Genomic DNA, 27,630 nt, shown 5'->3' on the forward strand with positions numbered 1-27,630 from the left:
TATCTAGGACAAAACATGAAGCACATCAGAAACTTTATGGTAACAACTTGCACAAGTCTTATTTACCCTGTGGTATTTCACAGTAAAAGAAAAATAGTATTGACACATGCAATTAACCTGAACTTGTTTTCTATTTACCTCTTTCCTGTTTTGTGGGTATTCTGGGTTTGTTTTGTTTTGTTTTGTTGTTTGTTTTTTTTCCAAAAGCAGGCCCTTGAACCTTACATGTGGGTTTTGAATTTATAATTTTTCATTTAGACATAATTGCAAAAAATAAAAACAACATGGACATTATGTACCTAGCTGTTATTAACATAAGCTTCTTTTACTTGTGAAAGCAAATAAAACATTTTAAAAAACAAGTTGGTTATTTTTTATTAAAAATAATCCAGAGGGCAAGGAGTGCTAATTAGAAAAACAAAAAAGAAGAAAACTTGTATTTTAAGAAATTTATTCAGGAAACTGTTTCAGTATAAAATACCACTCCTAGGAGTCTACAAAATTCCATTGATCTACTGATCTACTAGTAGAGTCAATAAATTGACAGCTGAAATTAAAAAATATATTTATCAAATAGGCCTTAGTAACATTAGCATATTCTTCAGAGAGACATTTGTATACTTCCAGTAATAATATCATGGAGCAGTTTTATGTAACTTTAAAACTACACAATAAAGAAGGCTTAGAAATTGAATAAGTAATCTGGGATCAATTTTAAATCACTAGCCTCCAGGTGTAGTAGGTCTGGAATACCTGAATGTAAGTGTCAGTGCCTGATACAAAACCAGAAGACTTCAACCTCCTTGCAAATTTTGAAAAGACATGTGCATAGTGTCACAAGCTGAAAAATACACACTATATACAGTCCTAACAAAAATAACTTTCAGTTCTGAATTTGTTTGTTTTGCATTAATCTTGGAATTAAATTTTAGGTGTATTGAGAATGATTTCCTGAAGCCAAGGACTGGCCCGTGGGACCTATCCAGCTTTCTCTGAAATTGATGGAAAACTTACTGTTCATTTCACATGCACCTGCAGAGTGAAATTAATGTAAAGATCAATTTTTTACCAACGATTTTGATTTATGCTGTCTGCATACTGTACCTGAGCTTCACTTTCATTTGACAGGATTTCCAGAGCTTCAAGATGAGACAAACCTTGGAATTCATCAAAAAGTAGCCCATAATGTGCTGTTCTTTCAACTGTAACTTGCTGGGCCCGCCTTTGTTTCTCTTTTTCTTTAGCTTCTCGCAACAGCTGCAAAAATATACATTATTCCTGTTGTTTTATTGGTAATGCTGTTGGTATGACAGATTTTATTACTTTCTGCTTCTGCTTGTCTAGGAAGTAGTAATAAAATTTGAGACTATCACACTTGCAGAGCTGAAATTTTAGAGCTGAAATATCTAACTTCTTTTTTTATAAACTTCGCTAATAAAATATTTAAGTAGTATTCTAAGCGTTGTTTTCCCAAGGTAATTGCTAACCATCTTTTTTTAAAATTCAATGAACAAACAAATAATCTTGCTTATGTTCTCAAAAGCAATGTCAGCTATGGATACTGTATAATAAATTTAGCCACCAATTACAATGAAAGAAAAATAAGAAGGACTATTACATACACAGCCCTGAAGAGTCATGCAATTCATTCCACAGACCACAAAATAGGAAGAATATTATTTCCAGGACCTACCTACCTACTTGCATAAATATTGCACCTACATAAATATTTCCTGTGAAATATTTTTAGCAGACACTGAAGTCAGTTTTATGTGACAGCAGGACTGACAAAAGAGATTGGTCTAACAAGGTTTGACTTCTACCAAAGGTGGGGCAGAACTACAGTCCGTATACTTGGGTATATTTTGGAGTGATCTTCTTATACACTTCTATTAGTGTATAAGAAGGCTAGAATAGTGTATAGAATAGGATCTTCTATTCCTTCCTTCTATTCCCCGGAAGGAATGGTCTCTCATATGAATTTGCTACAGTAAAGCTGGTAAATACATCTGAAGTGCATCTTAAGTCACATATAAGCCTCTGAATATAGGTGAACTCTCACCACTTACACTATTGCATCATTCAAAATTTCTATGAAATTCTCTTCAGTTACTCATTTGTTACAAAAGACTTATGATGGTAGATTTTTCAGTCTCCACCTTCAAAAGATCACTCACAGAGTTTTATGTACAAATCACTGAAAATGAAGCACTGTTATATGACCCCTGAGAACTGATTTATGTCACTTTCTGCCTCAGATTTTATGTGTGAATTCATGCATATTGTTTAGGAAGGTATTCTCAAAAGTTCATTTTAACCCTGTGGACCTTAACAAGAGTTACTTGCTTTTGGCCTACTACAACAGTATCAGTCCATTCACACTTACAATGACAAACACTAAAGATGAAACATCTCATTAAAAGAAAAATACCTTACTTCTCTCTACATGGAAGTAAACATGAAGTAAAATTAAAAGTTTTTTTCAATGTCTATTGATTTCCACAGCCTCCCCCCTCTCAGTGTCTGGACAGCTAGAATAATTTTGTACTGAAAGCACTTATACTTCTGTTTTTATCATGTCTGAACTTTTAAACATGAGTCACGACTGTGTAAGTGTACCACTAGTTTATATGGACATTAAGATAGAACTCTTTACAGCTTTAATTCCTAATGAAACATATGTCGTATTCCAGTATTACTAATTTCCAAGAAAGTAGTGCAGTGATGTTTATGCTGGAAGATATCTATCTACAGCTGTTATAAAAACACCAACAATTTGATTCTGTCTCCAGAGTGTAATGATTTATCGCCACATATACTATCTTACCAAAATCAGGTATTGCACATGTGATTATGCAGAAAAGATGATTGTACATTATCTTTTGTGGTTCTGTGAAGAAAAATAAAGTGGAGCAAATATAAAGCATAATATTTATTTCCATAAGCTTAGCCAATATCTACTGCAATAAATAAAGCCTCTCCCTTAGGCATGTGAAATTCTGGAAGAAGAATCTGAAACTGCATTGACAGAGCTGTATTGAAATAAATCCAACCTGAGATAGAGAAACTGTTCTTGCCATTAGTGTTTTGGTTCTCTTAAATCCAGGATCGCTTTCTGCAAGGACATTCATGGTTGTCTTCCCAATGAATTCCAAAGCATCTAAGCCTCCAGATAATACGCTTTTCCCCTGTATAAAAGAATGCAATGTGGTTATTTTCTTTCCACTTTATGCTAATATGAACTGTAAAGAGTATTGCTTTTGCTGACACCGTCTTTGAACATTCAGGTCCCTAGATTTTCTATGCTTTAACTAACAACAGGATTGATACATTTATAAAATTATGTTACTTTGTTCTAAATAACATTTTCAAAAATAAAAAAAAATTAACTATACAAATCTTTCTAGTTAATTAAAAGACTCACACTGGAGGAAATGTAACACCTGTTGCCAATAAAAAAAATATGAATAATCCCACTTTAACTTCATCCAAAGTGGCATCTAGTCCATGGGAACATATTTTAGATACAAATAATATGGAGCCAAAGTCCATCATGAACAGGATGACCCTGCCTTACCTAACTGATTTCTAAAATTTTGACACTTGTGATGACTCTGGAACTGTCTATCAAAATACAGTTGTTTTTCCTGTGCCTGCATACTAACATTTGCCCTCACTCACAAAATTTCATGTACACTGAAGAATAATTTTCTCTGGCTAAAGATTTCCATTTCAATCTGGATTATGGATCTGTCAGATACTCAAATGCTGTAACCTGATGTATAATGATGTAACCTGATATATAATGGAAAACCCTACCAAAATCTCAAATGGCATTACCGGCAACTTACTGAGACCTTAAGTTATTCTTTTCATTTGGTGACATTCATCACTGTGATATAGTAGCCTCTCTAGGTTTGCATAAGAGCACATTTCTCTTATCTGAAAATCTTATACAATGCTCAGGTAATCTTACTAGTGTCCAGCTCTCACAAGCCTTATGATGCTCCAGATTCTGTAGTAACAGTCTTAGCAATAATCTATAGGAATCGCCCTCTGCTCCCAAAATCTTTTGATATTAAGAGTGATGAGGCACTCAGGGTGAACGGGATATGCACTAAAAAAGAATTGCCACTTTGTAAAACATGCTCAATGGTGAGTTAGTCTTCTATGATTTTTTAGCTGATGCTTAAAGTCTCTTACAATTCCAAGGGAAACACTATACTGAAAAGCTCAGAGGAAAAAATTTGCTATGATAACAGTGTGTAAACAATGTTGGGGAAGAAGATGACACAAAAATTGATTTGGAAACAGTATGGTAGAGGATTTTGCAAAAGCTGAAACACAGAAAAACAGAAAAGGATGAAGTGCAACACACAGAAAATATATGGAGAGTGTAATAGGAAAGAACCATGGACAAAAGATTTTGCCTCACTGAGTCTGCAGTCAGACCCCCTTCTGGGAAGGCTAATATGAAATGAGAGACTAGATAGAGGTAAAGGTAAGGGCCAGGGACTAACAATACAGAGTTTAGTAAAAGCCTTAGAATAAGCAAATGAAGTATTTTCTTATTTTATCTGCTTTCAAAAATGATAACAAATCTTATCATACTTTCTCTGGAAGGACTTAACTGTAAAAAAAATTAGATGATGGTACCTCAGCTATAATAAAGATGTCCTAAGAATTTGCAGAATTCTGTACACTTTAGAAGATGATATTTTTCACTGAAAATGGTGCCAAAGTAGTAACTGACTTAGTTGTGTTTGACTTATTTTTTTTTTAATTTGATACAGTTATTTTGCCATGGAAGATACTCTAAACAGACTTACAACAGAACTGTTTTTACACAGACCTACAACTTAACAAATATGACGTACAGTGAAGTTGCACCTAAAAATGATGACGAATAACTAGAGCAGAGAGGCCAGCTAAAACGACTCACTGTGTTCTGTACAGCATTAGTGATAGCTGACAACATGCCACGAGATCCAGATGAAGGAGAAGAGGGAATATTCTCAGAAGAGCTTTGGTCCAGAGAATCTTCTGCTTCTAACAAAAGAAAAGAGCAAGCTGCAGCATACTTTCAACTCTACAAGTCACAAATTACAGTAAACTGGATTCTGCGATCAAATCCTAAAATTTTGTAAATTGGACTAATTTGGCAGTGTCAAAGAGTTTTGTTCAATTTCAGTGAACTTGAACTTACGTATAATTGGCGTTTCAGCTGCAGGAGGCTCTGCCATTTCCGAAGATGCTGAACTTGCATTATGAATTCCTAGGGTAGTTCCTGCTTTTTCCTTTACTGCCGTTATCCCATGACCTGCAGCAGAAGCATATTTTAGATTATATGATTTGAAAACTTATTACTAACAGTGCAGAGTATTCTTATACTCTGCAAATGATGACAATCAGAATAACTATTAAACTTACCTCAATAGCTTAATTTTTTTCTAGGTTAATAATTCACTTGCTCTACTATATCCAGTATATTAACTGACTAGAAATGATAAAGCTGAAATATAATACAAATGTCACTGGATCTGAAATGTAAAACTTGTTTCAGTGGCACGCGTTAAGTTTAGCTCCCTGCTTTTCAAAATGCTAAATATTCTATTACAAACAGTTTAAACAGAAATTGATGGTCCTCCTAATGCCATGGGTTTTGGCCTCATCTAGTTTTCAGAAGTCTAGAACAATTAACCCACAATTAATGGACTGTGGGTGACTGCAGGGCTAGAGGCAAGGAATCTGTTCTTCAGTCTGCTGCATAGGTGCTATGTTAGGTAAGTATTTTAGGAATACTGACCCAGGTCCTCAAAGTTATTTCAGGATTTAAGCTCCTCAGTTGCTCATTTGAAGTCAAATTCCAAAGTGTCCCTCCTCAAAGCTGCTATTTAAATATACTTTGTAAAGTCTGTTGGTGTCAGATGACACAGACAGAATTATTGTTCCAGTGGCAGCTGATCTCCTACAGAGATTTTACCACCTTTACCTGATGCATACATAGTGACTCCCTAACTCTCTGTTCTATTAAAATAGTCTAGTTTAATGTAAGGAATATATGTTATTAGTGTTTTTATCTGAATGATTTTGACAGAACAGGATTGCTTTGCTGCTTTTCTACAGACTTTACACTAGCAGATCACGTGGACTGGTAGTATCCCACTATAGGATAGGGTGGGATTGCCTGGTAGCCAGCAAAAGGAGGCAATAGCTTCCTAATCTGCACCAGCTGTAGTTGAAAAACGTTGCCCTTAAAAAAGACTACCCTCAAATTGTCTGCCTATTCTGCTTCTGGATATATCCACAAATATGTTCATGATATGCTTCTCTCATTATAAATGATCCAGCTAGCACATCTTCCTTAGCTGGAAGTTTCTGCATATCAGCTGAGACACAATAAGTAAACAACCAACCAGGCAAGCAGTATTTCTTTCCAACACAAAATGAAATGGCTTCAGTGACCCTACTGGATTTTTTCTTGCACAGTACACCATTACTGCATCTCACGTAAAGCTGATCACTTCTAGCAGTAGGACAATACAGAGTGCTTTAAATATCTAACTACTTATGAGAAGTATTAATTACAATTTTATACTTCTTTGCTTTGTTACCTTACACTGAACTGTAAAATAGATAAATGAGTTCAGAAAAGGCATTAATACAGATGCTCAGGCAGATACCTAGACATCTAAGGCACAAATTCATTAAATATTGTCTATACTTTTCCGCAGCTGTATGCACTTCCTATTAGAAAAGTTCAAAGCATCTTTTCTTAGTTATATTAACTACAGCAAAATAGCCTATCATTTGCCAGTGCTCTACAGTGTTCTGTGTACACCTATACATATATGTGTGTGTGTAGTCATATAAATATGATCTTGAACATCTGATTAAAGAGAGATGCAGCAAAACTATTTGAAATGGAGTAGGAAGAAGGAAAGCTTAGGATTTATGATTCTATCATTTCCAGATGGGTTACACATCAGGTGCTCTATGAATTCAATAATAAATATACTCTAGAAAACATGTGAAGCAGCACTACTGAAAGATCACAGAGAAGAAAACTGGAGCATCTGGAGGTAAACACAAAGAACAGATGTCCCCTAAGGAACAGGTGAGCAGAAACAAGTAATTTTTTATATGACAGCATAAGCTGCATGGTGTCCTGATGTTTTACACTGAAACAGAGAAACGAGGCAGGTAAATGCTTTTACCTGTCTAAAGAAAATATGGCCTTTGTCTATTTTATCTCATGTCTTACAAAATGTAGCTGTACATCCAACTGTACATGAGATACCAGGTTATGCACCACAGTGATTTAAGTCATTGCTGGGTAAGTTCCTGCCTTTTACAAAACCTGCTCCAATGCAGATACTGGAGAGGGGGGTACTACTTTGTCTAATCTCCATCTCCTGCACATTTTAATTGGTTCAATGAAAATATTAGCATGAATAGATTCTGTAGTCATTTACTCTCCAAATTCCTGGGACTCACTTAAATAACTATTAGTTGTGCTTTTAAACTAATGGAATAGATATTCCATGTCACATTCCTTTCCATTTCTCATGCTCACAACTTTTTAAATGACTAAAAGAGTTCTATTCTCTCCATTGACTTACTTTTTCTTAAGGACTTGACTTGCTAACAAACTATTATTGTCCTGTAATTATATAAAAAATTAACTATGAACATTAAGCAAAAATTTCCTTTTAGCTGTGTGCGGAAGTTATGGATTTTCAGATTAATTTCCCAGTTTTCTTCTGTATCTAAACATGTTTAAATTTTTTTTTAATATTCTGTAATTTTGTTCTCATAGTTTTGCAGACAAGCTTATACTTCCAAGAAAAGGAGGTACACAGTTGCTGTACTGATATTTACAGACTTAGAAAAGGCAGCATTTTCAGGGCTGTGGTTACATGCACTAGAATGAGAAGAAAATATTTCAGGTCAGCTAGGAGTGGTTTTGCTGAACTAAGCTGTATGGCACGTATGTTTGACTACAACAACAAAACCAGATTAGATCAGAAGACCACAACTGAAGCAAGTCAGCACAAACACAGCAGATGCGCATGTTGCTCTGGAAATGAAAATGATTATTTGTAATTTCAAAAGGCACAGAAATAAAAGAGGTTATGGGAGATGAGCCTACATTTTAGAGATAAAGGTGCACTGGTTTTGTTACACTGGGTGTGGTAACGCAACTGAGCTGATATTGTAAACTTTGGAACACCTCCAACACCTCCATCTACTCATCTGTAACAGCAGAGACAGAAGAGCTATGCAATGGGTATTGTTCACTGCATGCTTTTTGAAGAGAGCATGCTTTTTTCCCTATGTTGTTGCTTTTATTTTTCTTGCCTACATGAATTCTCTTTCTATTGGCTGGCAATTTCAGCAGAATATTGTTGTTCATCTTGCTAGCTGGAATATTCCATTTGAAAAGGAAGGTTTTGCAAGCAGTGCCTAAAAATGTGGCCTGCCTTTGAATTTGCCTGATCTGCCTAAGGCCAGGTTACAGCGCTCACAAATGCTTTAGTCAGATACATCCCTCTTCACTTTAGGCTCTCTTTATCTTCCACCTCCCAGCATAGTAGCCTTGGATTCGCTGCAGAGCTGAAAGAGGCCAACAGACACTTCCCGAGGGCAGTTCAACATGTCTGAAATCTAAATCATTCTCTATAGGAATCACTGTCCCTTGTCAATCTAGTACTCCCAGGCAACTGGACACCCTGCTTCAGTGGTACAGATGGGGAGGAAGAGTTTTGAGATTTTGTCCCTGGCTACCACGCAGTCTTTGTCACTTGTGTTGCACTGTGGGAGCATTTCTGACGAACAACTGATCAAATTTAGTCTAGTAAGATGAATGAAGCTTCATCTGGTTCAAGCTAAAGATGAAGACTGGGGCCTTAAATTAGCATCTGGCACTGACCGAGAAACTGAGGAACCTGAAGATGGCTGGGGGGGATTCACTCCACTATATGAAGTACAGATATGTGGAAAAGCCAGCTGTGCTCTGGTTTTGTACACTAAAAAAGTGGGACCCCATTGTGCTCACTTTGAGGCTATCCTATTGGCACTCCATACACTTCAAGGCTTCAGAAAAATACTCTTCCTTGTCATTATAACAATAACACAGGCTAGATGCTGATAATACTTACGCTACTCAGTCTGTAAATCAGGAATCACGCCAATTAAGTTGTAAATGAGACTAGTTTCAGATCTCCTTATTGCAATGGTAAAAGGTTTTAATAATAGCAATAGGCATAAAGGCTGCTATAACAGATTGTTGGTTCTCAACCTCTTCTAGATCATAAATCCATGTTAAAAGACATAAAGGAAGCAAACAGGACTGCCGTCCCCCAAATCATGTCCACAATTCCTCCTGTTACCTTCATTCAGTACTCTTAAAAAGGAAGAACTGTGAAAAAGAGGTTTGCTGCTACAGCAGCTGTAGTGTTATTTACGAAACAGTTGAGTGACCACCATGTGATTTCAGGCCCCAAACCAGTTTCCCCTTAATCAGCTGAATTTATGCAATGAAAAAAAAAAAGTCTTCTGAAGAGATTAACTGTCCTTTTTATGACCACATAAGGTACAAGCATAACACCCAGCCTCTGGGTTTTTTAACATCATTCTTTATTTCACGACAGGGGAATAGTATCTATAGAGAATGGAAAAAATATTCACATAATTTCAATACTTTAGTTTCACATTATCTGAAACATTTGCATTTCCATTCCACACAGACTCCAATTTAAGCTATGCAATGCTGATTATTACGCATACCCATGCGTAATAATATCCAAGCTCATATCAAAAGTGACATTTCATTCTGTCATACTGAATGACAAGAAAAGGTTTTCAGCATACCACGGAGAACTATGGGTGTCTGATATTTTCGTGTGCTATTCTACTAGGTGAAGAACTAGATGAGAAATGTACACAAGCACAAAATAATCAAGATAGCAGAATATTAATTACAAGCAACGCTTGAGAGAGGTGCATTAAGCAGCCTTCAAGTGTGAACTTCGGAGACCATGTAAATTAAATAGCTGGGTTGTATTATTGATTACTTTTACTGTGTAAGAGGTATTGTCAGATGTTAGTCTTACCAATGGCACTAGAGGTTAAAAACCCCAAACTTCCATGGAGTGAAGCACATCCATGCAGCATGATCAAGAACAGACTTTGCTTGGAAATGCAGCTTGTTAAGCACCACAATTAAGCACCTTATAAACACCGTAATTCATCCATACGAAACAATATACAATATGAAAGGCAAGGCTTGTAGGAGAAAGTAGTAACTTTCATTAAGCTAGCAGACAGCTTAGTTGGAAAAAAAACAGGCAAGCTTTCAAGTATGTTTTTAAAAACGGAAGTCACAAGTTTCAAGTACAGACTGAGAATGTATTTTGTCTCACTTAAGCCCTGGGGATAAAAGGTTTGCTGTTACAGCTAAACTGACCTAATGGCTTCTTGGTGCTGATATGGGAGGTTCTGTTCCTTCCATGTTCTCTATTTGTCCCTTCTGCTTGCCCTGGCACTTATCTCAGAGTTGGTTCAAGGTACTGAAGAGGCAGAAAATGGATTTTTCTTTCCTCTAGTTATTCTTATGTCAGTTTAGCTTCCTGAACTGGCTTACCAGGAGCTCAGAGGAGCATGAGTGCTGGCACAGGGAGAAGGAAGAAACATGCAAGGAGAAGATTGGTGCAGGGCTGCACATTTCAGTGGCTGCTAGCCATTAGATTGGCTTAGCTGCAATGGCAACCCACTGTTAGAGCAGAGTTTTATCAACACTATTACTAAAAGACTGGATGGTGTAATTGCTGATTTTCTTTTAAATTGTGTTTTTTTAGTAAGAGAGTAAAATGGTGACAATAAGTACAAGTTGTGTCTCCAGATCCTGAGCCTACTTCTCCCATCTCATCATCCCAGCAACTATTTCAGTGCATCTACTCCACTGTGGTTCCACAAGGAAGGAAACCAAACTTCTCACACCTTTTAAAAACAAAAGAAAAGACCTCATTAACGAGGCAGATTCAATAACTTTCTTAGTGTGACATCTAGTGTCAGACTCTAAGCATGGTTCAGGCAGTGACTGCTACTAATCCAAAAGCATTACAGATTCTGTTGTGTAGAGGAGTATCACTTCTGCCTTGTGGCAGGGACCTTGATCCAAATAATGTTAAAATCAGTTCAAAGACAACAGACATTTTCTTTGTTATACAAAACCATCGCCAAAACAATCACTGGCTATATGTGCAGAGTTAGTTAAAGAGGGGTAAAATACAAATTATTTGGAAACTACCTTATTATTAGAAACTAAAATCAGCTATGCTAAACAATTTATAGCCATGCAGTAAAAATGCTAATCTGTTTGGGAGCTCTAAATCAGGGTTGGAAGGATAATGAAACTGACAACCTTGGACGTTATTTCAGCTCAGTCTTAAAGAGGAAGGAATGTAAGAAAGAAATTTTTTACAGTAAGAATGATCATTCACTGGAACAACCTCCCCAGGGACATGGTAGAGTACCCATTGCTGCAGGTTTTCAAGATGTGACTGGACAAGGCACTAGACAATCTCACCTAGGCGCCCTTTCCCACAAAAGCCTGGACTAGATTATCTTTCAAGGTCCCTTCGGACCTGGGCTGTTCTAAAAGCTGATGTATTTAGCCTTTAAGATGTTATCTAGTACACCTCAAATTGTTTCTGCTGTTTTTACAGAGTAAAATTTTGAAGAAAAATATAAGGAATAGTAAATATTACATTGTCATATAATATAATATTTTCATACTTAACCAGACAAGCAGCTGTGTTGTACAAAGATAATGACAGAGCAACAGAAAAATCACATACCGAAGGTGTTGCTGATAAGTCTAATTCCAAGAAAGCAGCTTTACTTATACCATTTGCTACATTGAAAGAATAACCAACATTAAAATGGACTGGATCATGGCAAACCTGTTTGCTGATGTGGAATAGGAGATGAAGCGTTGGTTGAACTGCTCAGATATTAAACGGAGTAACTTGAAGGGGAGTAATAAATATTTAATAAAAAGAAGAAAGCTTATAGAAATTCCCAAGAGCTTTAATTTTTTTTCCTCTCTCTGTCTCTTGCTAGGAATTGTCGTACTGAAGCAGATATATGGTACATGGAGTCCCACATTCTGTCTATGACAGTGACAGACAGTAAATACTTCACAGGATCAAGCATGAATTTCCACAACAAAAAACTAGGAAATAAACCCTCTATATCAGGATTATAAACTATTACCTGCTGCATTGATTTCCTGGAAAAAATCTAAGATTATCTATGTGGTCTTCCAAATTACTTTGGGCTCAGTGAACAAGGAAGAAGGTACATTTGATTTCTGCTTAATTAAAAGTCTATTTTATTTAATAAATTCACAGAGAAAAGTTAGATCCAAACTTATTAGATAATAATATGGGAACTCAACCCTACCCTGATACCAGGGTCAGGAAGTGTGTCTTAAGTTGTAGATTCCAGGAAATGGGAAGACAAAACAGGTGAAGTCCTGCTTTACATACATCTGGCTTTAGGCTCTTTCCCAGTTGCTCTTGGTCACTGCCAGAAGCTAGATAGTAGATGGGTCTTCAGTGTGACATAGTGCAACCGTTCTCATGGAAAAAGAAAATTTAAAAATAAGTATGTGAATGCTCCTTTGCCTAGGCAACTTGACCTGTTCCAACTGTGCTCAATTTTAAATAATAATAATTCTAAAAATATATATACATGTGATGATATGCCTATTCAAAACAGACAATATCACACAACCTTATCAAGTCAGGCTGCCTAGACAACAAACTTGATTGCATATTTACACTCTGTGAAGAGTTACAATGCCGATACAGTCAGGCGGTGTGTTAAGAAGACAGTATCAATTAAGCATGAATTTTTAATGTATATAAACCAAGATGTTATATGGCCTATATAAAAATGAGATAACATCATTAAAAAGTCCATGGAAATCCACAGAGATACAATGCTGGCAGCAGGTTTTATAGACAAAAGCAACAAACAGCTGTAAAATGGTACATCTTATTTACTTATTAGACAATAAGAAGGGATACAACACACATTCTTGTTTGTCTCCCAAACTTTTTCCAACAGCATTCATAATTTTCAGGCAAGCTCACATCAGTTGGGCAAGAAAATATCTATGGCCATACTGTCCCACAGAAAGTGTATACACTTTGTGACATTAAACTCATTGTTAAGTGAGGCCAAGATTTCTAAGCAACATTAGACTGTAAGTGAGATTGCCCCTGCAAGAACAGTAACTGTTTGGTAAAAAATAATCTTATTACTCACAAACAACATTAGAATACTATTTACTGCAAAAGCTAAACAGAATATAAATATGGCTATCTCACAGGCAAAAACTGCTGCAACTATAAAATGAACTAAAGAATTCATCAGCATTACAATTCCAACTCATCAACAGTAAAATTACTTTTATGCACATAAATTTTCTGCTTTAGTTATTTACACTAAGCCAAATTCTTTTCAGAATGCTGCTGTTATGATGGTCTGAGAATGTAGGAGGGGCAAGGCTCGTGGAAGTCTGTGAAAGCAGTACCCTTCATTAGACCTACTAATAGTGGTGGGGAAAAATGGGCAAAATTTCGACACAGACACCCTTCTTCAAGTCTGAAAGTGATGTGTTAAACTTTAAGGTTAAATACAAGTTGAGAACACTTACATAGTTCCACAGCTAATTAAGCTGCCCTTGTCACCATCAGCATGTTCTGTGTGTTCCTGTCATTTCCCATTCAGTAGCATTTGAGTGATCAAATGGTGAGCCAGATTAGGGAATTTACAAACTGATCTAGCTGAAGATCCAGCTCTTCATTTCTACTTTTCAAAATCAGTCCCATAAAACAGCTGCCCACATCACTAAATGAAGGCTACTGTTAGTGTAAGAGACAGAAGAAATACACTGCTGGGGCAGGGCAGGCCTGCTCCTTTCAGCAGCAACCTTCACTTATGTCAATTTAAAGACATCTTAGCAACCCATTCTGAGTTTAATTAGATATGTTAATTGGTTGGACTGTCTGAAAGAAAAGGTAGTTACAAACTCTTGAGTGTGGGTGTTACTGAAAAAAAAAAGAGAGGATAGGGGAACTTCCCTCCTTCTCTGAGAAACAGAAATAATTTATTGCCCATGGAACAGAGGAGGATAAGGAAGAGAATTATTTAGCCTTATATGGGATCATAAAACCGGTATCTCTGTTGCATCCATTATTTTTAGTAACTAGCAATTAATTTTAATTCCTAGGTTCATTTTTTGAAGGTGTTTTGTGGATCCTTCATGAGAACTGATTAGTTAACAGCGTAGTAGCTCTTCTGTGAGAAATGACTTCCCAGTGGTAATTAGGTATTTGCCTGCCTTGCTTTTTGTTTTTGATGTGTAATGATCAAGTTTTACCTCAAGTCTTCACAAGGACATTTTGTCCTGACATAGTATTGGAAATGAGAGGAGAGGGACAGGGAGTTTAGGGTCCATGTTTCAATATGTTGCTCTACTCTCTCAAGTCTGGTGTTATAGCTTAATGGTTTCACTGGGTGTCAATGAAAGCTGAAATGATTTAGAGAAGTGAATTCATATTGTGTATTCATGGTGTATAAACCACAAACAAGCATGGGCATGAATCTGGGTTGGCGTGCTTTGACTTCAAAAACCATAAGCCTTTGCCTGATAGTAATTGTATCAGATCATGTATCTTTTCTGTGAAGAAGCCACAATGAGGTAATTCACTAACTTTACAAACAAGCCTTGTCCATAATCTGACCCGAAGAAACATTTACGTGCTTTGACAGTTTAGGAAGGCCCTTCTTCCTCTTAAAAAAAATCATGCTTGCCAAGCATACCAGGACAAAACCATCTACAAATCTTTAAGATACAACATTAATGTCTCTAATGACACGTTAAAATTACGATTTATTTCCACGTACTTTACTGATTGATCACTTACCCACTGTGGCAGAAGCTGATGACAGGAGAGACTTTCCCCAGGTACCCCAAGCTCCCCATCTACTTGCTTTAGACGAGGAGTCTGTGGCCTGTAAGAACAAAAATATTACTCCACTGTCTAAAATTCATGTTTTCCAAAGGCAGGAGGAAACACTAAGAACCTGTCAGGCAACAAAGTCCAGCGTTTAATACATGATGATAGATTGGGTATTATGTGGAGTTCAAGCTTCTGTGCACAAGAAAGCAGAATGGGAAGCTTAGTTCAGATCACCTATTACTGAAAGCGCCTAAAACCCCAGAGGTGTTTTTATAGATGTCCTAATATTTCTTCAGGCACTCGATCCTATAAAGCCATACAAGTTTATTAGGGCTATTATTAGGGAGAGGCAGGAACCTGTCTCCTTCCTGAGTTCTACCAGGAGCCAGAGTTAGAGGCTTCTCTGCCTGAGCCTCCTCAGAGGTGTAACCCAGTAGATGTGCACAGGGAACTCCTCGGTTCAGTAAAAACACAGCCATAGGAGGTGCTGCCCACCTTCTACATTAATGTGTGGTATTAAGCAATTATCAGTATTCCGTATTTAAATCATATTAAGAAACTGTTGTCTCAAGAAAGTCTCCAGTAACATATCATCCCTGCACAATCAACCCAAACCCAAAAGCTAAAGTATCCCAACACAGCTCTGCATTTTGCAGCGTACAGATCCCTGTGGAGGGGATCACTGGTAGAGGGACTAAAACAATGTTTTAACCTTTTCCAATTTGTGGATGCCTAAAATTTTTCAGTGGAGTTGAGAACATCTTCAGATATGTCACATGTATTGGATTTGGATGCTGTATAGACTGTAAAAAGGCCTTGTTTTTCTTAGTTTTCTTTGATTAACTTGCAATTACTCACAGGACTCCCAAAGGTCTGTGCATCACAAATCAAAACCTACTGACCTAGAACAAATCAAAAACTACCAGCCATTTCACCAAGCCTTGTGAAACATACACTGTTTTCGTAAAGTCAATGACTTGAAAATTAGCAAGTACAAGATTCAGTGCTGCATATTAAGCTCAAGTTCTGTCCTCTTCTAGGTTCATTCTGTGAACTGAATGAAGCAGATTTGTACAGAAAGCCAGATAACAAAATCACAGGAGTATTATGACTATACAAAATGGACTAGATTCTTAATAAGATTTAGGCTCTGGTATAGTTTTACTGCAACCAGGCTAGAAAGACCAAATTAATATCATAATGGCAAAGAGAAATTAAACTGTTTGTAGTTTCCAAAAGCTTGGTGTTGCAATTTAACTTTTTTATTCCCATGCAGGTTTTCTGTATATAACTCCCTAGGCTTTTGTGAAAAACAGAATGTACATTGTACAAAATTCTGTCCTTACAAAGCAGGAAGGGGAGGGCTTTTATGGAAAAGAAAGTATTACTTACTGGACTGCTTTGTTCATGCAGTGTTTCTTCAGATTCAGGTTCTGCATCAAGGCTTACAGTCTCATTGCACTCACTGGGCATGTCTTCAGTCGCCTCTCCGTTGGAAGGCAGACTTTCAATTATTTTTTCAGTCAAAGGTTTTTCATTAATAAATATGTCTCCTTCCTGTCTATTACTGGCACTCTGAGCGGCCTGTCCACGTTCATCTTGTGAAGACTCATGCAAGACTTCAGCTTCCACAAGGTGTGGTACTGACTCGTGAGGCAATACCTCATTGCTGGGCATTTCCGTTACTTCAGGTTTTTCTTCAGATGGGATGCCATCACATACGTCTTCAGACATTTTCTATCCTGAATATAGAAAATAAATTATGTCTTTTAGTTTGGATAAACATTCGAATGACTATAAAATATGCAGCATTTACCATAAGCTATTACTGAAAAACAACACAGCCTTGATGTAAGGCCTCCTGAAGCATGGCACCCCGTGGCACTGGCATCATGATGATACTCTGAATACTCTATTCACCTTGCAGGATCTCACTCAAGTACAAAGAGCAGCATTACTATTTTCCAAAATATGGTTTGGTGAGGGAGAAAGGATGTTCATTTGTCTGGAGAAGCCAAATATAAGAGCTTCCACATGGTTAATTCCTGTGTTCCATATTAGATGTTTATGAAAGACCACTGGAGAACAGGATAATCTGCAATAGCCAAGCACCTCTTGCTCTCCTTCTCATCATTTGCACATACACAGGTTCCTATAGCCTGCTGACTGACGGAGAGGATGACAAACACAGCGTGACTAATCCTGTGGTGATATTTATGTGTTGGAGAAGGGCCATAATTTGAGAACATGACAGGCCATGGTCCCTGCAGCCATTTCATAGACAGCAAGCATTCATTGCTCACAGTGTTTCTGCATCACTTGTCTCAAACACTCGCTGTTTGAGTGCAATGCTTCTCACCTGCTCTTAAAATTCCAGCTGTATGATTAAACTTCAATGTTGAAGCCACGGTAAGCTTTCATGAGGCACAGTTTTGGTTGGGGTTTTTTTAGTAAGTTACAAACCAGTTTTCTCTTATTTACTCCTTATCTTCCACTGTAACTTTCTTTTTCTAAGTATTTTCCACCACTGTGCAATGATCAGACTGAGGTTCCAGGAAGGGAAAGAAAGCAGATTAAGGAGCGGCACTGGCAGAGTCCAAAAGGACTACTGTACAGTGATTATTACCACTTACTTGTTGGCAACAACGGTATGCCTGGCACTCTACTCAGAAGACAACCCTTGACAGAGAGTTGTCACTGCAAGCTCTTGACTGCATGCTGAGTTGCATGGCGTAAAATAAACTCACACAGTCCTCTCTATAGATGTTGTCTCTTCACTGACTCCCATATTAATTTAATATGGTTTAAAGCTTTGTACCTGTTAGGAAGGACCGAGGTTCTAAGAGAGACTGAAGAACAGGAAAAAGAAAAAAAAAGGCAAAAAGCAAAATATAACTGGGATTTAGGAGAAATCTGTCTGAGAAGCACATATTTAAATTAATGTATTTTATTAAAGTCTATAGAATCACGTACATCTGTGGCTTTAGCAGCCTGTTTATCTAACTTGAATGTAGATCAGCTGTTTGAACAGTTCCAAGAATAGCATTTGGGATCAGTGAACAAGAAACGTAAGTGAATATTACACTTGGTACCACTTATATTACTTTAGTTTACGCTGTAACTTAAAGTATCTTGGGAACACATGCATTTACAAGTCAGAATCTTTGCATTTGCCACAAGTATTTGCAGTTTTCCATTACAAATATAGCAGATACTGTAAAATGCTTTAGTGCAGGTAAGTATTGCCATTGTTTTAACAGTACTTGCTGTGTGATGCGCAGCATCACCTAAAGAATTTTTTTTTTTTTTATTTGTAAACCAAATTCCACCATCAGATACGAGAATCCTCTACCAAAACCTGCAAAATCTGTACACACATGCATCATAACTTTGGACGGGGATTAGATCCGAATGAGAAAATGCCCAGCACCAGTACAGTTTATAAAGGATGACACGTATACGTGCACACGAATTTTTGCAGGACTGGGTCATCCTTGGGGACCACTCGGGCCAAGGTCCCTGCAGCTGCCTGCTAAACCTTCCTTATAGGAGCAAAGCACGTAGCAGCAAATTACCACATCTGTCAGAAGCCGCGAGCCGTGCTTGACCCGGGGAGTAAGGCGTCATTCAAGCTGTCATCCCCGAGACCATACTGATCTAAATCAACGCGGACAACTCCGCCCAAAGCGAGTTGCTCTCCACAGACAGCTCATGAGGGAGATGCCAAGGCCAGCTCCGGACCGGGCGGCAGGCGAGCGCCCTTCCCGCAGCCACCGGCCGCCCTGAGGCGGCCAACGGGCGGCGGGGCCGGCCGCCCCTCAGGGGCCGGCGGTGGCGGCAGCTCCCGCCGCGGCTCGGTGGCACCTGCCGACCCGCCGCCTGAGGAGTTTAATCCCGCCTCGAAAGCAAAGCCCAGCCGCCGACGGGCGCCTTCAGGCGCGGACCAACGCCTCCGTGAGGCTAACTTTTTTTGGCCGGCGGCACCGCGCTCCCCCTTCCCTCGACGCCTGCTGCTACTTCTCCCGCGGCGGGACGCTGCGGGCACGGCCAGCTGAGGCGGCGGCCCCTCGGGCGCCCGGCGCTCCGGCCGCCAGCTCCCCGTGCCCCGCTGCCACCTGCCCCCGCGCCCAGGGCAAAGCAGGAGCAGCCGGAGCGCCGCTCCCTCAAACCCGCAGCGGCCGCAGCTTCCCCCTCCTCCCTCCCTCCCTCCTTCTTTTTTATTTTTTTAATTCTTTTCGAAATCCCCTTTGGGGTAGAGGAATTGGTGAGGAGCCCGCAGCCGGTTTCAAAAGCGGCAGAAAAAGAAGAAGAAATCGCTGTGCTCCTTACCGCTCAGCAGTCCCCTTGCCGGCGCGCCCCCTGCTCCTTCCCCTTCTCCGCCCCGCCACGTCGGCAGCAGCGGGGGGAGGAGGCAGAACAGACCGGGCAGCCGCGGGCCGGCCGGGCCGCTGGCGGGAGGGAGGGAGGGCTGGCTGGCTGGCTCTTCTTCCCTCGCTCTCCCTCCGTCTCTCTGAGGCGGCCGCCTGTTGCGAAGCGACTGCTCCGCGCCGCTGCCGAGCCGCCCCCGGGCTCCAGGCCGCGGGCCGGGGCGGCAGCACTGACCCGCCGCCGAGAGCCGCCCCGGCCGCCATTATCGCCCCTCACGGCCCCCAGCTCTCTGCGGCCTCGCTCGGCGGAGGGGGCGGCGGGGCGCGGGCCGACAGACGCCGGTGGGACACGGCGGTCTGCCGGCGGCGGAGACGGGCCCCGCGCCGGGAGCGCCGGCCGAGAGAGACGGGCGCGGGTGGAGCGGGGCCTCCTCGGAGGGGGGGGGGGGGGCGGCCACCCGGCAGGAGGGGTAAACACGACGACGCTGGTGAGAGAGCGTTCGTGCTGAGGCGTTCTGAGTACAAGTGAGTCGCTGAGCTGGCGTCAGTTTTGGGTTTTTTTGGTGGTTTTTTTTTAGTGTAGAAAGTTTAATGCTTCCTCAAAGCGAGCTGCAGCTAACCACCTACTGAAGCGTGGGGTTGCGGAATTAAACAACTGAGGTTCAGCTTTTCAGATGCCTCTTTGCGCCTTTGTTGTATCTGTTTACAGGAAACATCCATGTGTACACGCGTTTCCAGTAAGTTAGTGTCAGCGCTGGGCGCCTGCAGCTGCGCGAGATATATATGCTTGGTTGAACAAGAGGATTGCAGGCTCTTGCCCAACAACCTGTTGTTCTTGTCTCTGTCTTAATTCCTCACACCCTTTCCTCTTTTTGCAGCTTCATTTTGAGGCGAGGCGTGCCCTTCTACAGTGATAAAGGGCAGTTCCACGATTCATTATAGCATCCTCTCTGTCACTAGTCTTCCTTTGCTGAAGAAAGAAATAACTGACTGTTGCCACAGGAAGCAAAATAATACATGTTGTGAATCACTGAGGAGAGCTGCTATAGGAGGTCACAAAATAAAGCCCCAGTTCTCAGAAGCATGCTTCACAAATACGGATCATGCTATGTGACTTACACGCTTATCAGGCAAAAGTCTCTGAAGTTTCCCGTAAAGGTAGGTGGTAGCAGAGCAAATGTTTGTATCAGTAAATAATAATTTTATTTTGAAGGCATTTCAATGAGAATTTAAGTATCGGGGCATGCTGGTAGTTCTAGCATCTTTTAGGTTAATTTGTGTATGTTTAGATGTATTTATTGAAAATGAAATCTAGAATGGCCCTAAGGATTTCTCTCTGCTTTTCAGTGGAGCTTGTGGAAGAATAAGGGCAGTGTCTTAGGAGGAATCATGATAGATGCAGCTCAGTAGCTGGAGATTGGTTGTCCCCATGATGGATGGTAATTTTGACTGTAAAGTGGATCTTACGCTGTCAGTTTTGCAGATTCTGTACAAGGCCATGCATGTTTTAGAACTGCGTGTTAATCACTGTTGTAATGTAAAGTTACTGCTTCAGGATGAAATTCACATTGTAAGTGCGTACATGTGTATGTCTGTCTATTGGGATAGAAGGATGTATTAACTTCCTAAGTTCCTAAATTACTTTCTTGAATTTAGCACTTGCCTTTTCTAATTTTCTTTCTCTTTCACTTTTCAGTAATTAATTTCACTTGTATTTTCTCACTCTGGTAATATTGCAAATGGTCTTGGAATAAATGAGCAATAGAGATTGAACACTTCTACTCACCTCAGATTTCACTGAAGTTTGTTATTATGCTGAGTGTTATCATCTTCCTAATGGGTTTCAGAAAAGATACTTGCCTTTTAATAAATGGATAAATATAAAGCAAAGATGGAAGGAAACCACTGCATTTGGCTACTTTTAACAAAATGTAGAAGTATGCATAACATTTGGATATATTAATCTTCTTCCAGTGATTGCACTGGTAAACCTGAGTGGTAAATATGACGGCTAATGGCATGCAATTAATGGTAATATGCTTATTTTGCTGTTTAACATATGCTTTATCTATCTTCATAGTATGTAGGTAGGACCGGAGAACTCAAACTATGCCAGTGGCCATCTCATACTGTCACTTAATTGAAGAGACACTGTCAAATAAGAGCCTCTAATTTATGGCAGTTATTACGTGTTAACCAAATGTATGTCTGGTTCTGTAATCATTAGAGTAATAGGTAGATTATATTCAAGCAGTTAAACCGTTATATTCCCAAACAGGAATGAATGTTTGGTAAAAGCAATGTCTTGCCTTAGGATTTTATCTCATCATAAGGATGGATAGCAAAATCTTTCCAGCGAAGAGCAGACAACGGTGAGGTTTTTATGTAACAACATTATAAGGTGTCATTTGGAAACTAGCTGTGAATGCTATTGTCTGTAGTGACAGAAATGGAGAAAGAATCATAGAGTACCACCATAAGGCTCATCAACATAACAGCAGAGAACATGAATTGTCCGTATTCTGTCGCTTACTACCTGTCCTATCTTTCCCTTCAGTTTTTGGATGACCTCTTTTCACTTGAAGCTGAGAAATGAAATATGGTGTACAGAATAAGCTTTAAAGTGAAAAAGTCATTTTTAAGATTATTTCCTCTTCTTCCAGAATAATTGAAATGCTAAATCATGAATGTGTTACGGTATGCTAACCCAGAAAGGTAGTTTGTAGTGTGACAGTTCTGTATTTAGATCTCAGCTAAGATTGAATTTCTGACCAACATTACACAGAAATAAAGAGAGTCTGGTTTATGTCTTTGCCAGGACAACAACCCAAGTGTTTGGGCATTCAGTATGGAAGTTGCTGCTTTGTTTTAATTAAAAAAAAAAAAAAAAAGAAAAAAAAAAAAAAGAAGACCCTACCCACTGTTTTCATGTCCAGTATTTAACTCAATCACAACACTGCTGGAGCAGGAGGGAGAGATTATTTTTCCATTCCCATTAAATGGAAATTAAAATAAGACAAACAGCACTTTTATAAACCAGCCATGATAAGAATTTGACAACTAAATTTGTAGAGTGAAATGGAAAAAAAAAAATACATATAGACTTAGACCATTATTAAGTTCAGAGAGGAAGATGTTTGAATTTCAGTGTAAAACTTGCTCAAAAGAAGTACTTATTTTCATATTAATTTGATGAAGACAGAAAGTTGTTAAAAAGATTTTTTTTTTCCCCTGCTTAATCTATTGTAAAGCATGAAAACACGTAGTTCAATAATAATTAAATAATGGGGAAATTACAGTAATGTTGTATGTGGAAAATACATCTGGAGGAAAGCAAATGCCATTTCATAAGCTGTCAGTAGATGGCACAAACATTTATATAAAAAGTTTGGGCATTCTTAAGTATTGTTACAAAGTAGGATAAAGTTTTCTTTTTGTCTTTTCCTGAGTACGTTTTCTGCTTTTTCAGAGAGCATGGATTTCTGGTGAGAGACTTTTAATTCTATAGATTTTATGTGGTTGCTTGTTAGCTAAAACTTTTATATTCTGCATCTTATGTGAAAATGCACCATGTTTTCTATAGAATGTTATTAGCAACTGTATGATATACTTTCAAGCATATGGGTAAGAAGTGAGACTAAAGTTGCTTATGTTCAGTAGATTTATCCAAAGAAACTGGCTAAATAGCAGTCTCTTTGTATTAGCACGACACCTGTAGTTAAGGGGGTCACAGTGATTTAATGGAAATAGTTTTTCTACAGTTCAGGAGTGGGTCTAACTTGATGATCTGTTTCATCCATGTGAAAGACGTATTTTTAACATTTGAGTTTTGTATTATGCCGATAACTTGCAAAGCGCATGCCTTAATACTAAACTATCAGAGCTCAATGCATTCTGTACATTTCTTACATGAAAGTTTAGTCAGTTTATACTGAGTTTATATTGGAAAAACTCTTAAAACCTCAATTTTTATCTCTTCTCTTGCTCTTTAAGCAACAGGACAATTTCTTGCTATGATCTTGGTTTGCTTACCCTACTGGATTCCTTCTCTGCTTTTATCTTGGTAATGATCTTTTTGTCAAGTTTGAACACTTGAGGATACTTTCGAATTAAAAGGGATATGACTGTAAAGGATAACTTCCCCAGTGTTAGCCCCCAAATTGTGGATCTTGTGTTATAACAGTTGTTAATTTTGTTGCTTTATAGGATATTCTAAAGAAAGTTTGAAGGTACTCGTAAATAACTTGACTGAATGCCAGGATATAGGAAGGAGAAAGAAAATTAAGCACATGTGGAAGAACTGTATCCTTCTTTCACCTAGTCCCTGGATATTGATGAAATTTTGTCCTAAGAAGAAATAACGACTTGAAGGTAGATTTTTTTTCAGATTTCTCTTGAAGCTACATATTTTGTTTGATTATATACACATTAGTAGTATTGCCCAAACAATCGGAAGAACAGGATAGAGGATGCTGATTATCTTTTGTTCTCTGCACATGCCCAAATGCCTTTTGAGGGCTGTGATGGTAAAACTGCATGTAATTTTTCCAAATGAAAGTCTTGAAAAAGGCTGGGAAAGTTTTGCTATATTGCCCCGTTATTTCTGGATGATTTCCAAGCCTAGTTTCATGCATTCTTTACAAAAGGAGAACTCGGTGGACTGTTTTTTGTTGTACTGTTGAGATTTCATAATGTAGGTTGTGTTAGATTAAGAGAATGTATGTTTTAGACACAGTAATATAATTCTAAGAAAGCGCGTGGAATGGTTAATGGTACAAAGGATGTAGTCCTCAAGGTTGTAGCTTTAGTCCAACAAGTGACAGCTATTACTGTCTCATTGTAGAGTCACCAGGAATCATTGTAGAGGCACTAGAAGTATAAACTTACAGTTTAGCCATTTCAATATCAAGGGAAAGTTGAATGCCACTGCAGTCATGAATAAGCACTATGGAAGGCTTCAGACAACAACTACGATTTAAAAGTAACGGGAGGAAGAGGGGAAGAATGTTCTGAGGAAACGAGAAGAATTCAGAAATCTGGAAAACAACTTTAAATCAAGGTTTACACATATGAAAATGTTCAGTGTGTGTTTGGCGTCCTCTGTGTACACCTAACAAATCAGACATGGGGACACCCCACTTTCAGAGTCTAAGTTCAGGAGATGCTAAAGCCCAGACAAGAAGCAAACTCTTCTGTGGACTTTTCCATAGCACAAATATAGAACATCCTATCCCCCTTCCCGGCCTCCCCAGTTAAAATAAGCCCTAATGACCAATCTCAGCTACCTAAAGACATTCAGATTTTGATTCACTCTCTTGAACCTCCATCCTGTGTTTCAGTACAGGTTTTATAGTCACAAGTCCATTTAAAAAATGTATCTGAGTCTAGTTCATATCCTTCAAGAGAGAATCTGAGGAGAGGATGACCATAGTGACCACAAATATTGTACTTTCTGATCAAAGTGTATTATACAGTTGTAGGAAGCCTTCATAATACATTGAATCACAGCAGTAATTCTGTAAGTAAGCAGCAAATTTTAGTCACCTATGAAATAAAACTTGTTTTGTAAGAAACAGACCCATTGTATTATTAAGTACAGCATATTTACCAAATAGAAATTTCAGTGGTGTTTTCTTAATAAAGAGTGCCTCTCCTGAATGATAATAGGTGCCTTCATTGCTTTTTGAGTCAAAGAGAGAGATGAGAAATTGGAACCTTAAAAAAGATCAATCTCTGTGATGGCTCCTGCATAGCCACTTAATGACATGATCTGGGTTTTGGTTTTGTTTCTTTATTTTGCTGCAGGATTAGAACAAAGGTGGACAGATAACAGAAGTATTGAGCATCTCCAAGGAAACAGAAACCAGTATGACAGAAAATATGAGATCACTCAGAAACTTTTTTCTTTACAAGTGTCTGTTTGCATTAACTTTTTGGAACTGTGTCAGCCTGTCTATGGAAAATGAACTCTTCACATCTGTTTCTAACGAAGATGGTTCTGACAAAAAAATCAAGAGCCTGCCATACCTCTATACAAATAGTCATCAGTCCAAAGCTAATTTTGACTGGGTTGTGATACAAAATACTACAGAAAGCCTATCATTGTCTGAAATCATAAATGACAATGTAAAAAAATTAGTAGCATTATTATCTAATTTCAGACCAGGCTCCAGGTTACAAAATCTGACACTGACAAATGTGACAGTTGACTGGAATGCTCTTATTGAAACTTTTCAGACTGTATGGCACTCATCCATTGAATACTTCAATGTTAACGGTGTAAGACAATTGTCGCACATCAAAAGCTATGACTTTGACTATTCAGGTACATCTATGAAAGCAGTCACAATGAAGAAAGTTGTAATCACAGATCTGTACTTCTCACAGAATGACCTATACAAAATATTTGCAGACATGAATATTGCAGCCTTGACAATAACTGAATCAGAGATGATACATATGCTGTGTCCCTCATCTGACAGTCCCTTTAGATACTTAAATTTTTTAAACAACGATTTAACAGATCTGCTTTTTCAAAAATGTGACAAATTAATTAAACTGGAGACATTAATCTTGCAGAGGAATAAATTTGAGAGCCTTTCCAAGGTAAGCTTCATGACTAGCCATATGAAATCACTGAAATACCTGGACATCAGCAGCAACTTGCTGAGTCACGATGGAGCTGATGTGCAATGCCAATGGGCTGAGTCTCTGACAGAGTTGGACCTGTCCTCAAATCAGTTGATGGATGCCGTGTTTGAGTGCTTGCCAGTCAACATCAAAAAACTCAACCTCCAAAACAATCACATCACCAGCGTCCCCAAGGGAATGGCTGAGCTGAAATCCTTGAAAGAGCTGAACCTGGCAATGAACAGGCTGGCTGACCTGCCGGGGTGCAGTGGCTTTTCGTCGCTGGAGTTCCTGAACGTAGAGATGAATTTGATCCTCGCCCCATCTGCCGACTTCTTCCAGAGCTGCCCACAGGTCAGGGAGCTACAAGCCGGGCGCAACCCGTTCAAGTGTTCCTGTGAACTGCAAGACTTTATCCGTCTGGAGAGGCAGTCTGGGGGGAAGCTGTTTGGCTGGCCAGCAGCGTATGTGTGCGAGTACCCAGAAGACTTGCAAGGAATGCAGCTGAAGGACTTCCACCTGACTGAACTGGCTTGCAACACGGTGCTCTTGCTGGTGACAGCTTTGCTGCTGACGCTGGTGCTGGTGGCTGTCGTGGCCTTTCTGTGCATCTACTTGGATGTGCCGTGGTACGTGCGGATGACGTGGCAGTGGACGCAGACAAAGCGGAGGGCTTGGCACAGCCACCCCGAGGAGCAGGAGACGGTTCTGCAGTTTCATGCGTTCATTTCCTACAGCGAGCGCGATTCGTTGTGGGTGAAGAACGAGCTGATCCCGAACCTGGAGAAGGGGGAGGGCTGTGTACAACTGTGCCAGCACGAGAGGAACTTTATCCCCGGCAAGAGCATTGTGGAGAACATCATTAACTGCATTGAGAAGAGCTACAAGTCGATCTTTGTGTTGTCTCCCAACTTTGTGCAGAGCGAGTGGTGTCACTATGAGCTGTACTTTGCCCATCACAAATTATTCAGCGAGAATTCCAACAGCTTAATCCTCATTTTACTGGAGCCGATCCCTCCGTACATTATCCCTGCCAGGTATCACAAGCTGAAGGCTCTCATGGCAAAGCGAACCTACCTGGAGTGGCCGAAGGAGAGGAGCAAGCATCCCCTTTTCTGGGCTAACCTGAGGGCAGCTATTAGCATTAACCTGCTAATGGCTAATGGAAAGCGGTGTGGGGAAACAGATGAAGAATTTTTCTAATGGAGTTTCTTCCATTTTTTCTTCGTGAAGCAATAAATGCTTTATGATTTCCATTGGTTGTCAATGTATTTAACTTTTTGTTACAGAATCTTGTTTCTACATAGTTTTCTGTGCTGCCTCCTAACGGTAGGCAAAATTCAACTTACCTCACTGGAATTCTCTTGCAGTTGATACAGAGATAGCAAATCACAAATGAGTTTGGGTGTGCATTTTGAAATACAGTTTGAAATACCGTAGTGAATATTTCTTAGCAGAATAAAGCCTGTAGCAGTTGGTACAGTCATGAAAGAGTGCTTGAGTTGCTGAAGAGGTTGCAGATCTGCATTAATCACAAAGCTTAGGCAGCTTCATCACAGGACCCCTTTTGCTAAAATTAGTTTGCAAGAAAAAAA

The 27,630-nt window shown here is 39.2% G+C and overlaps 2 protein-coding genes across 7 annotated transcripts in view; one reads left to right on the forward strand and one right to left on the reverse strand.

The window, feature by feature from the left end:
* The window catches only part of FAM114A1 (family with sequence similarity 114 member A1), a 36,672-nt gene extending 16,964 nt beyond the window's left edge, over positions 1–19,708 (reverse strand). For 4 of the 6 annotated variants that reach the window (XM_049832783.1, XM_049832792.1, XM_049832763.1 and 1 more), the window contains exons 1-7: positions 19,368–19,708; positions 16,431–16,780; positions 15,003–15,090; positions 5,207–5,320; positions 4,943–5,049; positions 3,054–3,188; positions 1,105–1,257 (exon numbers count right to left, since the gene is read on the reverse strand). In XM_049832783.1, the coding sequence (XP_049688740.1) occupies positions 1,105–1,257; positions 3,054–3,188; positions 4,943–5,049; positions 5,207–5,320; positions 15,003–15,090; positions 16,431–16,772 (939 nt within the window). In that variant the 5' untranslated portion in view covers positions 16,773–16,780; positions 19,368–19,708. Of the gene's footprint in view, positions 1–1,104; positions 1,258–3,053; positions 3,189–4,942; positions 5,050–5,206; positions 5,321–15,002; positions 15,091–16,430; positions 16,781–17,856; positions 17,889–19,367 lie in introns of those variants that run through there. The other 2 variants (XM_049832773.1, XM_049832811.1) reach the window with 2 other exon arrangements.
* Positions 19,709–19,784: 76 nt separating this feature from the next.
* LOC126052283 (toll-like receptor 1) lies at positions 19,785–27,291 on the forward strand. The gene is made up of 3 exons (XM_049832749.1): positions 19,785–20,563; positions 23,612–23,776; positions 25,211–27,291. The coding sequence occupies exon 3, from the start codon at positions 25,274–25,276 to the stop codon at positions 27,236–27,238; it is 1,965 nt and encodes a 654-aa protein (XP_049688706.1). The 5' UTR covers positions 19,785–20,563; positions 23,612–23,776; positions 25,211–25,273; the 3' UTR covers positions 27,239–27,291.
* Positions 27,292–27,630: the final 339 nt, after the last annotated feature.

Source organism: Accipiter gentilis, chromosome 3, assembly GCF_929443795.1.
Source record: "Accipiter gentilis chromosome 3, bAccGen1.1, whole genome shotgun sequence".
Lineage (NCBI taxonomy): Eukaryota > Metazoa > Chordata > Aves > Accipitriformes > Accipitridae > Astur > Astur gentilis.